The sequence below is a fragment of the Ipomoea triloba genome, chromosome 13, assembly GCF_003576645.1.
Source record: "Ipomoea triloba cultivar NCNSP0323 chromosome 13, ASM357664v1".
In the NCBI taxonomy this organism is placed as follows: Eukaryota; Viridiplantae; Streptophyta; class Magnoliopsida; order Solanales; family Convolvulaceae; genus Ipomoea; species Ipomoea triloba.
In genome coordinates, this window is record NC_044928.1 from 14398589 (window position 1) to 14412351 (window position 13763).

The following is a 13763-nucleotide window of genomic DNA, read 5'->3' on the forward strand; positions in this document are numbered from 1 at the left end:
CCTCACCCTCGAAGTCCTCGGCTCCTTTGAATCTAATTTTCTCCGACTCGTAGTATCAACGGGACAAGTAGACAACGATTCGATCGGTGGACTGTGAACGGTGGAAGCCCTATCGTGAATCGTGAGTGTTGATTACTGAAGCCCTTGTTCTCCAGGGAATATTTGGGAGAAACCAAGTAACAATCAAACCCTAGTTTTATTATTTATATCTTTGCGATTTATTCATTCTATTTTGGTGGAAGCTGTGTGAAATATATTATGATGTTGTGATAGTATGTTCTTAAAGTTGTATTTTGATTTTTTGTGCTTAAAGATGATGGGAGTTCAGAGTTGTTTTGTGATATAATATATATTGTAATCTGTGACTCTGTGAGTACTATGAGTACTGTCTAAGCTACTGTAAGTTCATTCAATTGTGGAAGTATGCTACTGTGACTCTGTGAGTACTGTCTGTCTGTTTCTGTCTAAGTATGCTATTGTTTGAGCTTTATATGATTGTTTGAGCCCAAAAATGGTGGAAGTATGCTATTGTCCCTCTGTATGAGCTTTATACAAGTGCTTCTAAGCTTTATATGATTGTTTGAGCCCAAAAATGGTGGAAGTATGCTATTGTCTCTCTGTATGAGCTTTATACGAGTGCTTCTAAGCTTTATATGATTTATTGAGCACAAAAATGGTGAAAATATGTTAATGTCACCCTGTCTGATCTTTATATGAATGCTTTTGAGCTATATATGATTTGTTGAGCACAAACATGATGAAAATATGCTACTGTCACTTTGTCTGAGCTTTATATGAATGCTTTTGAGCTTTATATGATTTGTTGAGCACAAAAATGATGAAAATATGCTACTGTCACTCTGTCTGAGCTTTATATGAATGCTTTTGAGCTTTACATGATTTGTTGAGCACAAAAATGATGAAAATATGCTACTGTCACTCTGTCTGAACTTTATATGAAAACATGCTAGTGACAGTAATATATAATATGACCATATGTATTGGGTATTTGGGTTTCACAAAAATTGATGAATTTACATTCTGATTTTGTGATTTGTGCTTAAGATGCCTATATATATACAAAGTGGAAGCTTATAAGTTGCTAATTGCTATTGTGATATAATATGGCCATATAAAGGGTTGATCATAAAAATGATGAAACTATATTCTGATTTTGTGATTTGTGCTTAAAATGCATTCATATATATAGTTTGGAAGTGTATAAGTTGCATATATATTCTGATTTCTGTCCTAAAAGTTACATATAAGTTGCATATATATTCTGATTGCTAATTAATGATGCCCATCATATAGATGGAGAGCATCACTGAATCTGGACCACAACCCTCTACTCAAGAGGAACCTGGAGTGCAAGCCCAAGGAACTGAGACAAATCCTCAGCAGCCTCAGGTGGCTCCATCGGTTCCTGCAAAAAAGAGGAAAGAGGTAGAGTCCAGATCCAAAGTTTGGGACCACTTTGAAAAAGTTCTTGCCCCTAATGGAAAATTACTTAAGGCAAAGTGCTTGTACTGTGCAAAACAGTTTGCATGCGAGACTAAAAAGCATGGCACTTCTTCCTTAATAAACCATATGCTTGGTTGCCTAAAAAAATCCTCATTCTAAGGATACAAGACAGTCACTACTGACTTTCAATGCTGTTTCATCATCTGCTAATGAGGGTTCTGAGGGGGTTTTAGGGGAATTAGGGACTTGGGTGTTTAATCAGGAGGCTATTAGGAGGGCTTTATGTGAGATGATTATTATAGATGAGTTGCCTTTTAGGTTTGTTGAGGAGCTAGGGTTTAGAAGATTTATTTTAGTAGCATGTCCTAGGTTTCAAATCCCTTCCAGGTGGACTGTTTCACGAGATATTTACCAAAGATACCTAGATGCGAGATTAATCCTTAAGCAAATTTTTAAGGGTAGTAGCCAAAGAATAAGCATAACCACTGATTGTTGGACCTCTGTCCAGAGGATAAACTATATGTGCATTACTGCACATTTCATTGATGATCAGTGGAAGCTGAATAAGCGAATCATATCTTTTGTTCCTGTTTCATCTCATAGGGGGGAATATATAGCCAAAGCCTTAGAGAGTTGCTTGGTTGAATGGGGAATTAGGAATGTTTTTACTGTGACTGTTGACAATGCCTCTTCCAATGACACTGCCATGGGGTTTTTTAAGAGTAAGTTGTTGTCTTGGGGTACCACTTCTGTTAGGAGTCAGTACATGCACATGAGGTGTATAGCCCATATTTTGAATTTAGTGGTACAAGATGGGTTAAAGTTTGCAGATATTTCTGTTAGGAAGGTTAGGGATACAGTGAGATGGGTTAGGAGCTCACCTGCAAGACTTAAGAAGTTTAGAGATCTTGCTGATCTAATTGGGGTAGAAGCTAAAATTGCCTTGCAATTGGATGTTCCAACCAGATGGAACAGCACTTACCTTATGCTAAGCACTGCCATCCAGTACCAAAAAGTATTTGAAGCATATGAGGAGAATGATGCCTCATTTTGTGCTGATCTTGCTGATTCTGTGCCTTCATACCTTGATTGGTGTTCTGTGCAAAGCTTGGTTACTTTGCTGAAATGTTTCTATGACATGACTGTGAGAATTTCTGGTTCTCTTTATGTCACATCTAACACTTTTTTCAGTGAGATTTCTGATCTCAATTGCATGTTAGATGACATGATCGCAACTGAAACAAGTTGTGAAAAGGTAATAAAAATTGTATTGCAAATCTGTTAGTATGTAATATGTTTACTTTTATGTACTTGTATGTATTTTTGATTGACTGTTAATCTATTTACAGGCAATGGGGACTCAAATGAAAAATAAGTTTGTAAAGTATTGGGGGGATCCCGAGAAAATGAATTGTTTGATATTTTTGCCAATATCTTGGACCCCAGAGATAAAATTGAATATATGCCCTACCAATTTGCCCAATTGTATGGTGAAGAAAGAGGAAAAGCTTGTTTTCAAAAGGTGCAAGCTGCAATGGTTGACTTGTACAATGATTATGCAGCCACTTATTCTGTGAATGTGCAATCTGAATCTGCCCAACCTGTTGAATCTGTGAATATGGTGCCTATCATCCAATGTCAAACATCAGTTGGTAGGCCACAATCTAGGTTGAAAAGCCAATTAAAAAGGCAAAGAATGGAAATTGGTGGAAGCAGTAAACAAACTGAGCTTCAGGTTTATTTGAGTGAAAATATTGTGGATGATAAGGGGGACTTTGATGTCCTTAGATGGTGGAAGCTGAATAGTGAGAGATTGCCAATACTTTCAAAAATGGCAAGGGATGTCTTAGCAATGCCAATATCTACTGTTGCATCTGAAAGTGCTTTTAGTACTAGTGGTAGGGTGTTAGATCCATTTAGAAGTTCCTTAACTCCTAAGATTGTGGAAGCCTTAGTATGTACACAAGATTGGTTGAGATTAACAAACCAACCAATACAGATTGAGGAAAATCTTGATGATTGTGAAAGGCTTGAGAAAGGTATACCATTTTCCTTTTGTCATTTATATTCTAAATTATTTTATGTTTTAGTGTTTTAATTTAATGTTTATATTTGCAGAGTTGGCAAGTGGAGTTAAGACTGCTGGAACTAGTTCATCCCTTCCCACCATTGCAGTAATAGTTTTTATTTAATCCTGCTGTCTAGTTTTTTTATTTTTTTAAAAATTCTGTGAGTATGTGTTTTGCTTTTAATGAACATCTCTTGGTGTGACTTGTGAAACTTTGAAGTGGACAACTCACATTTGGGAACAATTGATTTGTTACTGCCTTAATCCTTGATCCATTCAAATCATTGAATAAAAACAGGTATAATATCAGTTCAGTAAGCCTTAGTCTTTTGCCTTGATTTAGTGATTGAAATCATTGAATCTTGAGTAAAGGTCTTGTGGTAATCTGATATGGTATATCTCTCTCCCTTCTTCATTTGGATATTGAGTTTTGGCTATGATGATGCTTCCACCTTGGACTGAATCAAAGGATTTTGATGGTATGTTGCTCATGAGTTTTGTATTTTGTTTCAAAACTCAAAGTAGCAATTTGCCCAAAATCATATATTGATTTGAAAAATTAGCAATCTGAGCCACATATGACATATTAAGTTGTGTACTTGTGTTGGTATTTTACTATTTAGTGTAAAATATGTGTAACTTGTCTTATTTTGCATTTGTTAACACTTAACAGGAAGATGAGGAATTATAGACTGCCAGAGTGCCAGGCAGCCCAGGCTAGTGAATGAATGGTTGATGTATATTTTGTTATTTTGTCATGACTGCCAGAGTGCCAAGCAGCCCAGCCCAGGCTAGTAAATGAAGAAGACATGAAGTCATGAAGTTATTTTGTCAAATTTAAACCTGTAATTTGTGAATTTTGCAATTCAGGATATCTGTATATTTTGTTTGTCTTAATTAGGTGATTGTATATTTCTCTTTATCACCTATTTCTCTTTATCACCTAATTAGTGAATTAGCTAGCTTAATTAGCTAATTTTGGTACTTAAGACTTTTTAGTTAATATTTTTTGGCCTTTTTTGGAAGTAGTTAGTTATTATTTGCATTATGAAAGTTGCAAGATTTACATTTTTTATTTACATGATTTTCTAATTTTTATTTATTTTCAAATTCGGATTAATCCGAAATCCGAAAGTTTGGGCCCGAATCCGAATTAATATATATCCGACGGTTTTAGTGTTTAAAACGGGCGGATTGGATGCTGATTTATAAAACCGAAATCCGGGCGGGTGGGCTATTGGGATATCCGATCCGCCCGAACGCGCCCGATGCACAGGGCTATAGACTAGTATCTCTAATTGGTTGCTAAAGTTATTTAGTCCTTGTTAGCTGTTATGATGGATGAAGTTATTTTGGATCGAAATCTAAACCACAGTAATACAAAATTGGAAAACTGTAATTTTAGTTTGATTTTCTTGGATGGAAACCTAAACAATACACAACTTCCTCCTACACATTAAAAATGATCTTCTTGAAAAATTTCAATTGATTTTGGATGAATAAGAGAGCATTTGTTGGGATTTTGGTATTCATAATGTGGTAATTAGAATTATTAATAATACTTATAGTATTTAAAAAATTATTAATCTTTCATCATTACAATTTACAACATCATACAAAAAAAATGTGAATTTTTTCGTCTATAATAATCACATTCCTCATAACAACAATTAAATATACTACCTTGATTATTAATTAGAAAGTACTATTGCAATTCAATATTAAATACGGATGAAAATTTCACCTACCTTCGTAACATAAAAAATTAAAATTACAAATTTTCATTTTTCAAAATTTTAAAAAATGCTAACAATTCTATTAATCAATAATCAATCCAGCACATTATAAAAAACAATTTCTCTCAAATGCGCCGCGTAATATATCTTCTTTTAAAAAACTATTTACTTATTTGAAAAAAAAAGTTTGGGTGTAGCTCAGGGTTTTTACCGTCGGATACAGTGACTAATCCCCCGCTGGATTGTAGGCACCTCTATTGAGTAGGACAGCTGGCCTGGAGATTTAAGGTTGCTCCATATCCAAAAAAAAAAAAAAAAAAAAAAAAAAAAAAAAAAAGCTTTTTGAAATAAATAAAAATTCTTTTAAAAAAATACTTGTTAAAGTGTAAGTCGCTTTAATAGTCAAAATTGTGGTCCTCCTTGGACAAGAACCCGTGATACCAACCGCACTACCGCAGGAAATAAAAGAGCCCGAAAATATCAGCTTTGTTTCGCCCCATACTATGGGCAATAGGGAGGGAACATAGAATACATGATAGAAAAGTCGGGTACTGGGGGCCCGCATCTCCAGCCCGTTTTTAGAATCTTTCGATTTTTGACGTTTCACCTCCTGCACTTTAGGTGGGGTTCAATCCCAACTTGACAAAATATTTAGGGGGCGTTTGTTTCACGGAATCTTGGATTACCCTAGGTAATAGGATTACCTCCAGGAAGGTAATGTGAGATTTTGGGAATGTAAGATTACCTGATGCGTTTGGTTTGGATTGTGGAATATAATATTACTTTGTTTGGTTAAGAGTTATATTTTAGGTTATATGAGACAATTTACTATAATGTCCTTTTATATATATATATATATATATATATATATATATATATATATATTTCCCATATTTATTTATTTATTTATTTGTGTGCCTTTATTGTGTGTATTTTTATTTATTTATATGTATAAATGTATTGATGCTTAATATTAAATAAATAAATATATAAATATACAAACATGTATATTTGATTATATAAACATATATTTATTTTATATATGTTATTGTGTTATTATTATTATTATTATTATTATTATTATTATTATTATATATAAGGATTAGTTAACAAGGGCAAAATTGGAATAATCCAAAGTAATCTTAGATTACCTAAAAAAATGGGGGTAATCACATTACCTTGAAACATTATTGCCACATTAGCTTTGAGGTAATATAACATTACTAGGTAATCTCATAACTTGAAACAAACAAGGTAATATAACATAACCAGACTCAGATTACCTATGTAATCTCAGATGACCCGAACCAAACGACCCCTTAGGAGTATGTAAATCATGGTGGCTCAATAACTCAGTAAACATAATTAAATGCCGGTCCATTTTGAACATAATCCAACACTATCGTTGTTGAGATTCGAACTTTAAATCTCTTCTTCCAAATACTATTTACAGAATTAATGAGCTAAGCTTGTGCCGGCATTCAACATTTCTCTTATGGCAAAAACTTGTGTGACACCGTCTCACCGTGAGACGGATTGTGTCGGGTCGGGTCGAGCTGCAAATGTTATACGCCAAATGCCATACTTATATGCTCAAATGTAGTACTATTCAAGAATAAAAATTTTGTTACTTATAAGTTATAAGGGTAAATGTAATACTTTTAAGAGAAAATGTAATACTTTTACATTTCGATTTAAAAGTATTACATTTTTCTTCAAAATTATTATATTTTTCCTTATAAGTAAGGGGCACTTGTCAACATTACTTATTATGTAAAATGTGTTGCTTTTTCTCTTATAAGTAAAAAAAAATGTATTCCTGATTAGTATTACATTTAAGCATATAAATATGACATGTGTATATGACTTTGACCCGATTCGACCCAACCCGTCTCACAAATAAGGATCTGCGAAACGGTCTCACACAAGTGTGACTCTTCTCTTATATGTCGTGGCCGGGGTGGGGGACTACCTGTTCCTTTCGGGCCCCACTTGGACAGACCATTCTTCCATTCCTTATTTTATTGCTCTTTTACCTCTTCTTTTACGCCTAAATTACCTTCCCTACCATGCCACTCTTAAGCTCTTCTTGTAACAGTAAAAATTAAAATTATGTTGTCCCGTCATAATTTAATAGTTTAAAGGTAAAAATAAGATACCTTTTTGATAATTATAATATCAAAATTTGACTGTTAGAATTTTTCAGTACTTTTATTCAACATTATATTTTTACTTGAAATTTCATTTTTAAAATCACTTTCATTACTATTTTATCAAACTGAAAAAAATAGTGATTAAAGTGATAAATGAATCCTACCATTACTTCGTTAAACGAAAAATAAATAGCGATTGAAAGGACATGCCATTTCAAATAAGTCTCACTGTCTTCACGAAAGCACGATATTTTCTTCTTCCTACTTGTTTCTAAACTTAAAGAACATTTCTATTACTTCTTTCTCTTTTCTTGTTTGGGGAACAAGCCTCTTAAATGGCTAAAAGCTAAACATAGAGATGTTTGGTACAAAATTAATTCGAAGTAGGTCAATATGTACATCATTTCCATAGTTGTGAAAATTGCACCAAGTTACGATTCCAATTGGTTGACATATTAAGAGTACTAAGTCAATTCCAAACTTTGATTGCAGTGTGATCACGTATTCTCTATTTCTCACATATAGTTTAAACTTGCTATACACAACAAACCCGAGACTTCTTGTTAAATTAGAAAAGACTCGCGTCATTTCATCCACACTGTCCGCCCACACATTCATCTGCTTTAAGCATGGCAAGTGTATGTACGTGCATCCATTTGCAGCAGAGATTAGCAACTTCAAATCCGATCCCCAGTGCAATGGTATAATGAATGAGCAATTACACTTAAACGCATTTATCAATGACAGGGTGGGAGTTTTAACCTTACATAAACAATATGGAGATGAGTTTCACCAATTTGGTACAAGTTGTGGTTGTACTCTTTGTGAGAGATTTATCTCCTTATTATGGACCTGGAGACGAACTCATGAGATTTAGGATATAATCCGACAAAATTGATAAACCTAATTTTTGTTTTTAAAAAATAGCAACTTCAAGAGATGCAAACATTGTCAACAACAAATTATAGAATTGAAGGTTGGTGCATATCTTCATTAATGGCTGCCATGGACTTAAATTCCTTTCTAGTTAATTGATTACATTTTGAATGTTGCACAGAAGAGAGGAGATTGCAGTATTGCACGTCACTCTTGTGGAACCTATAGGCAAGGCTTAAAGGAATCACAATATTAGGAAAAAAAGTTGTCATTTTAAGTAAACAAATTTATACAATTCAATTGTCGGGATTTTACTTTCTAGTGTATGAATTTACAAAATAGAAAAATTTTCACTTTTGGTATCTTGACTATTGTATTTGTACATGTATCAAATTTGATCCTTAACCATTAATATTTTTAAATTAGGTGCATGACTATGTAATTTGTACCACATTTGGTCATTGACTATTAATATTTTTAAATTAGGTGCATAACTTTATAATTTGTATAACATTTGGTCCTAACGTTCAATTTTTCGGCCAACAATTGCTAGAATTTCAACTAGAAAAGTAATTTTTCTGACAATAACTGACCGAAAATGCTCTTTTAATTAGAACATATTTTTTTTCGTTGAATTTCTAACAATAATTGACCGGAAACTTGGCTAGAAAATTGAACGGCAAGACTAAATATGATACAAGCTACATATTCATGCACCTAATTTGAAAATATTAATAATAAACGACCAAATGTGATACAAATTACATAGTCATGCACCTAATTTGAAAATATTAATAGTCAATGACCAAATATACATGTACAATAGTCACGGGACTAAAAGTAGAAATATTTGTACAAAATATATTATCGAGCTTGAATGAAATTAGAGAAATTTTTTAACATTGGAGTTGAAATGTAAGCATATAATGTTTACCTATATTCCTACGTAAAATTGTATATTATTGAATATTTTTTGAGTACTAATATTATTGAATATTTAAAATGTGAAATTAATATAAATGAAGAGTACTGAAATTTTGTAAATACTAAAGAATAAAATTATTATTCTATTTTAAAAATATGTATTATCATTTTCTATAATTGAATAGTGAACACAATGAAGACATGTTCAGATGGTTAAGTTTGTACACAAAACTAAAGTGTATATAATTTTGATGTAATGAATAATTTGCACCATTTTCTACTTTTACATGGAAAACACTTTTTCTTTGACTAAATGAAAAATCAGGGACCGAAATATAATATTTTAATATTTCGAGATTTATAAATTTATTTATTAAAGTTTTTCGACTTTACACTTTTCCTTTTTAAATTCTTTTTTTTTTAATAGTGAAAATAAAAGTAAAAGTGGAACCAATACCCTATTGTTTTAATGAAGCTTTTTTTTTTTTTTTTTTTTTTTTTTTTTTTAATTTAAAAAAAAATTGTTCAAATTTTATGAATACAGTAATAGACGTCAAGAGAACTTTTCAAATAAATTTTAATAAAATAATATAAAAACATCATTTAAAAAATTAGTAATAAATTTTGAGATTTAACAATGGTCATTTCTATCAATAATCACATACTAAGATGTATAAAATAATACCCTTTTTTATCTCATTTACTTATTATATTTAATATTTAATTTATTAGTCAAATCAATTATTTTTCTTCATTTATCTTTTTTTTAAATTTTTTTCTTTCTAATTTGTAAATTTAATTTTTTATATTTAATAATAGTTTTAATATAAATTTTAAATATATAATTGAACTAGACACATAAAATAAGATGAAGGAAGCATTCTACCTAATGGCTAAGGCAAAAACTTGTGTGAGACCCTCTCATGCATCCTGGTCCGTGAGACATGTCGAAGTCAAGAAGAAATGTTACATTTATACTACCAAATATAATACTAAATCAGGAACAAAATGTTTATTACTTATATGAGAAATGTAATACTTTTGAGGCAAAGCGTAATACTTTTATATTTTGATATAAAAGTATTACATTTTTTATAAAAAATAATACATTTTGTTTTATAAGTGCAACATTACTTATAAGAGAAAATATAATACTTTTGATGAAAAAAGTAATACTTTAACATCAAAATATAAAAATATTACATTTGTTCTCAAAAGTAAAACGTTTTTCCTTATAAGTAAGGTTCACTCCCATCATCATGTGGGAGTGTTTTTCAGGACACTAGATGCCACTAGACCACAAGGTCTTTGGTAATTTATTTTTGATTTAATATTATATTTATTAGTATAAATATTACATTTATATATTGATTCGACCTGACCCGTTTTATGAATAAAAAAATCGTTAGACAGTATCACCGGGGGGCGTTTGGTTCAAGTTATATAAGATAACTAATGTTATATTTGCTTTGGAAATATAAGATTCTCATGTTTGGTTCAAGTTATATAATTTCTCCAGTAACATAACCTCCCGATAAAGTTTTTAACTATTGGAAAGGAATGTGAGATACACCCCAATTTCTTAGGTAATCTCACATTCTTTTATCTTATTATTAATATTAAGCTTTTGCCATTTTAATCAATTTATTTTATTTCCGTGGTCTAATATTCCCAGTTATCTAACATTTTCTAAGGTAATCTAACCTTTCCTGAACCAAACGCCTAAATGTTACCCAATAATTAATGCAAGACCAGGAGAAATTATGGTGAAATTGTAAAACACAAAAAAAAAAAAACAAAAAAAAAACAGAGAATAAATAGAAATTGAAGTCTGTGAGTGTCGTCCGGGGATGGATTTGGAATTTAGCAATGCCACAGCGAGGTAAATAACGGGAACCTTAAGGGGCAATTATGGAAGAAAAAGAAAGTGATACAAGAGAGGTATAAACTCGGCCAATAGATTCACTTGCACGGAACACCGCCGTGGTTTCACATCTCTCTTTCTCTCTCTTTTTTTTTTTTTTTCTGAATTTGCCTTCTTTATAATCCCCATTTGTCATTTCTCCCAAGATCCCTCACTTCTCCGAAGACCATTTCAAGCGAGCAATCAAGAACACAAGGGAAAAAAAAGTGAGAAATGGAGTCCCCTACAGTAGCAGCAAGAAGAAAGCATTGTTTCATGGAAGAAGACGATGGGCTTGCCTCCATAGTCCCAGATATGGAGGCCGCCTTTCCTGCAAATCATAACAATAACAGTAATCTCATCTCCAGGCCGCTCTATTTACCGAGGAGGATAAGCAGCTTCATAAACCTCTCTTCTTCTTCTTCTCCTAGCCCTAGATATGGCGGTGGAAGATTTGAAGAGGCGGTGCCGCCCCACCCACATTTCTTGGACTCTTGTTTTCTCTGCAGAAAGCCCCTGGGCAACAGGGACATCTTCATGTACAGGTTTGTTCATTCAAGATCAAATTGAATCATGTGCGTCATCCAACTAAAAACCAACTAAAAGTTTAAGCTGACAGTTGAACTGTACATTTATGTTTATATTATATTTATGCTCACAGATCTCTCCTTTTCTGGGTTAAAATTTCATGAATCTTTATGGATTTGGCCTTTACTGGTCTCTGTCCAAGTTACTGGGTGTTAGACTTGGCCTCTATCGGCTTTTGGGCAACACTTTTATTGGTTTGTATTAAGATGTATAGAAAAAAGATGTGATTTTTATGGTGGGTGGATTTGCAGAGGGGACACACCGTTCTGCAGTGAAGAGTGCAGGCAAGAACAGATAGAGATGGATGAAGCAAAGGAGAAAAGATGGAATCTTTCTGCTTCCATGAAAGCAGCCAGCTTGAGGAACAAGGATCAGAACAGAACATCTTCTTCCCCTACAAAAACCTCTGCACAAGGCTACACTTTGGGCACTGTTGCTGCTGCCTAACTATATCATACAAATCAATAAAATTAAATACTAAAAAAAAAACTTAAAAGAAAATCCCTTCCGGGAAGAAGAAAAAGAAGAAATATTAAATATACATGAGGAAATTTTATTTTATTTTATTTTCCTTTTTCCTAGCGTATCAGAATGTATATGGGTGATAAAGAGGTGCTATTTTGGCTGTGGAAAAAAAAAAAAAAAAGGTGTGATGGCCCCTCTCCTATGGACTATGGTGGCTTGCCAAAGTGTTTTTTTCTTTGGTTCCCTCTGTAGGCAATGATAAAACACAACTTTGGACTCTTTCCTGTTCCCTGTAATTATGGTTTGCTTTATTATGTAAAATGTGTTCTTTTCTCTACAATCTATCACTTTTAAGTATTGTCTTTTGAAAATGGAAAACCATTGTTGCACAACTAGTGAAAGATTTCTTTTTTCTGTTTAATTATTTAATTTCTATTTTATAAATAATTTTAAATTTAACATTGAGGGGGTGACACTATTGTCAAGAAAGACCTGATTTGCTCGCACGGTTTAATTCATTGATTCAGTAGAGGTTGTCGAGTTTAATTTATTAATTCAGTAGTTAGGAGTGTGGAGATTATGTTTAAAGTGAACAAATACTGATATTTTGCTCTCTGTTAAGTTACCGTGAAGAAAGACCTGATTTTTAATCAAATTCATAAAAGCAGTAGGTAAAACAGTAAATACTGAGCGTCAAATTGTGAAAAGAAACGCCCAAAGGAGCGGTTAAATTAGAAGCTACGAATGTTTCGCTTAGTACCAAAAACATCCCACAATTTTACCAAAATGTTTTTGCTTCTTACCAAAAACATGTCCATCTAACTTCAAAAAATTAACTAACATGAAAACACTTCTCAAAATCAAATAACTAGATTTTCTTTTTAAGTCTCAGGTGGACTTAACTCGGTTATGGTAACCAATAAATAAAGAGGGCACTCCCCGGAGAAGAACAAAAAGGTATGAAATGACTAAAATACCCTCATTCATTATTTTAAGGTTTAAGATTTTCCGGTGAGGTTTGACGGGCAATTTGGCCGGAGTGACCAAAATTGATAAAAATTGAATAGTCATGGTATGTAATTAACAGTTTTGAAAGTCGTGACATGCAATTAAAAAGACTCCTATAGTCCGTGGATTAAAATGACAATTTGCTTAGATAAAAATTACATAGTTGTTTTAATTACTTTTGTGGATGGCCATTACTTTCTATTTTGAGTGGTTAGTTACATCCCTAAGGATTAGGGATTAGAGATGTATAAATAGTGTAAGTGTCCGATCAGTAAATGAATGAAAAATGATCTCCCTCTATTGAATTTTCCTCCTGTATTTACATCTTATTTTCCTTATTAATAGTGTTCTTAGTACAATATCTTACCTGAGATATTGTTACGATTGTGTGGCGAACGTGAGGAAACGACCTTGAATCACAACACGTTATCAGCACAAGTGCTCTACTCTCTCGGTGAACGGTGTGTTTCCTCATACTCCTTTACGATTTTATTGATTAAATTGATGGCATTTGAATATATTTGTTGTATACGTTGTTTGAGGAATTACCGGTGAACGGTACAAATTCCCTTTTTATT

At 32.6% G+C, this 13763-nt stretch overlaps 1 protein-coding gene across 1 annotated transcript; it reads left to right on the forward strand.

Annotated features, from left to right (window-relative positions):
- Positions 1-11194: 11194 nt before the first annotated feature.
- Positions 11195-12569, forward strand: LOC116001637 (FCS-Like Zinc finger 1-like). The gene is made up of 2 exons (XM_031241531.1): positions 11195-11669; positions 11964-12569. The coding sequence occupies exons 1-2, from the start codon at positions 11359-11361 to the stop codon at positions 12157-12159; spliced, it is 507 nt and encodes a 168-aa protein (XP_031097391.1). The 5' UTR covers positions 11195-11358; the 3' UTR covers positions 12160-12569.
- The last annotated feature ends 1194 nt before the right edge of the window (positions 12570-13763 follow it).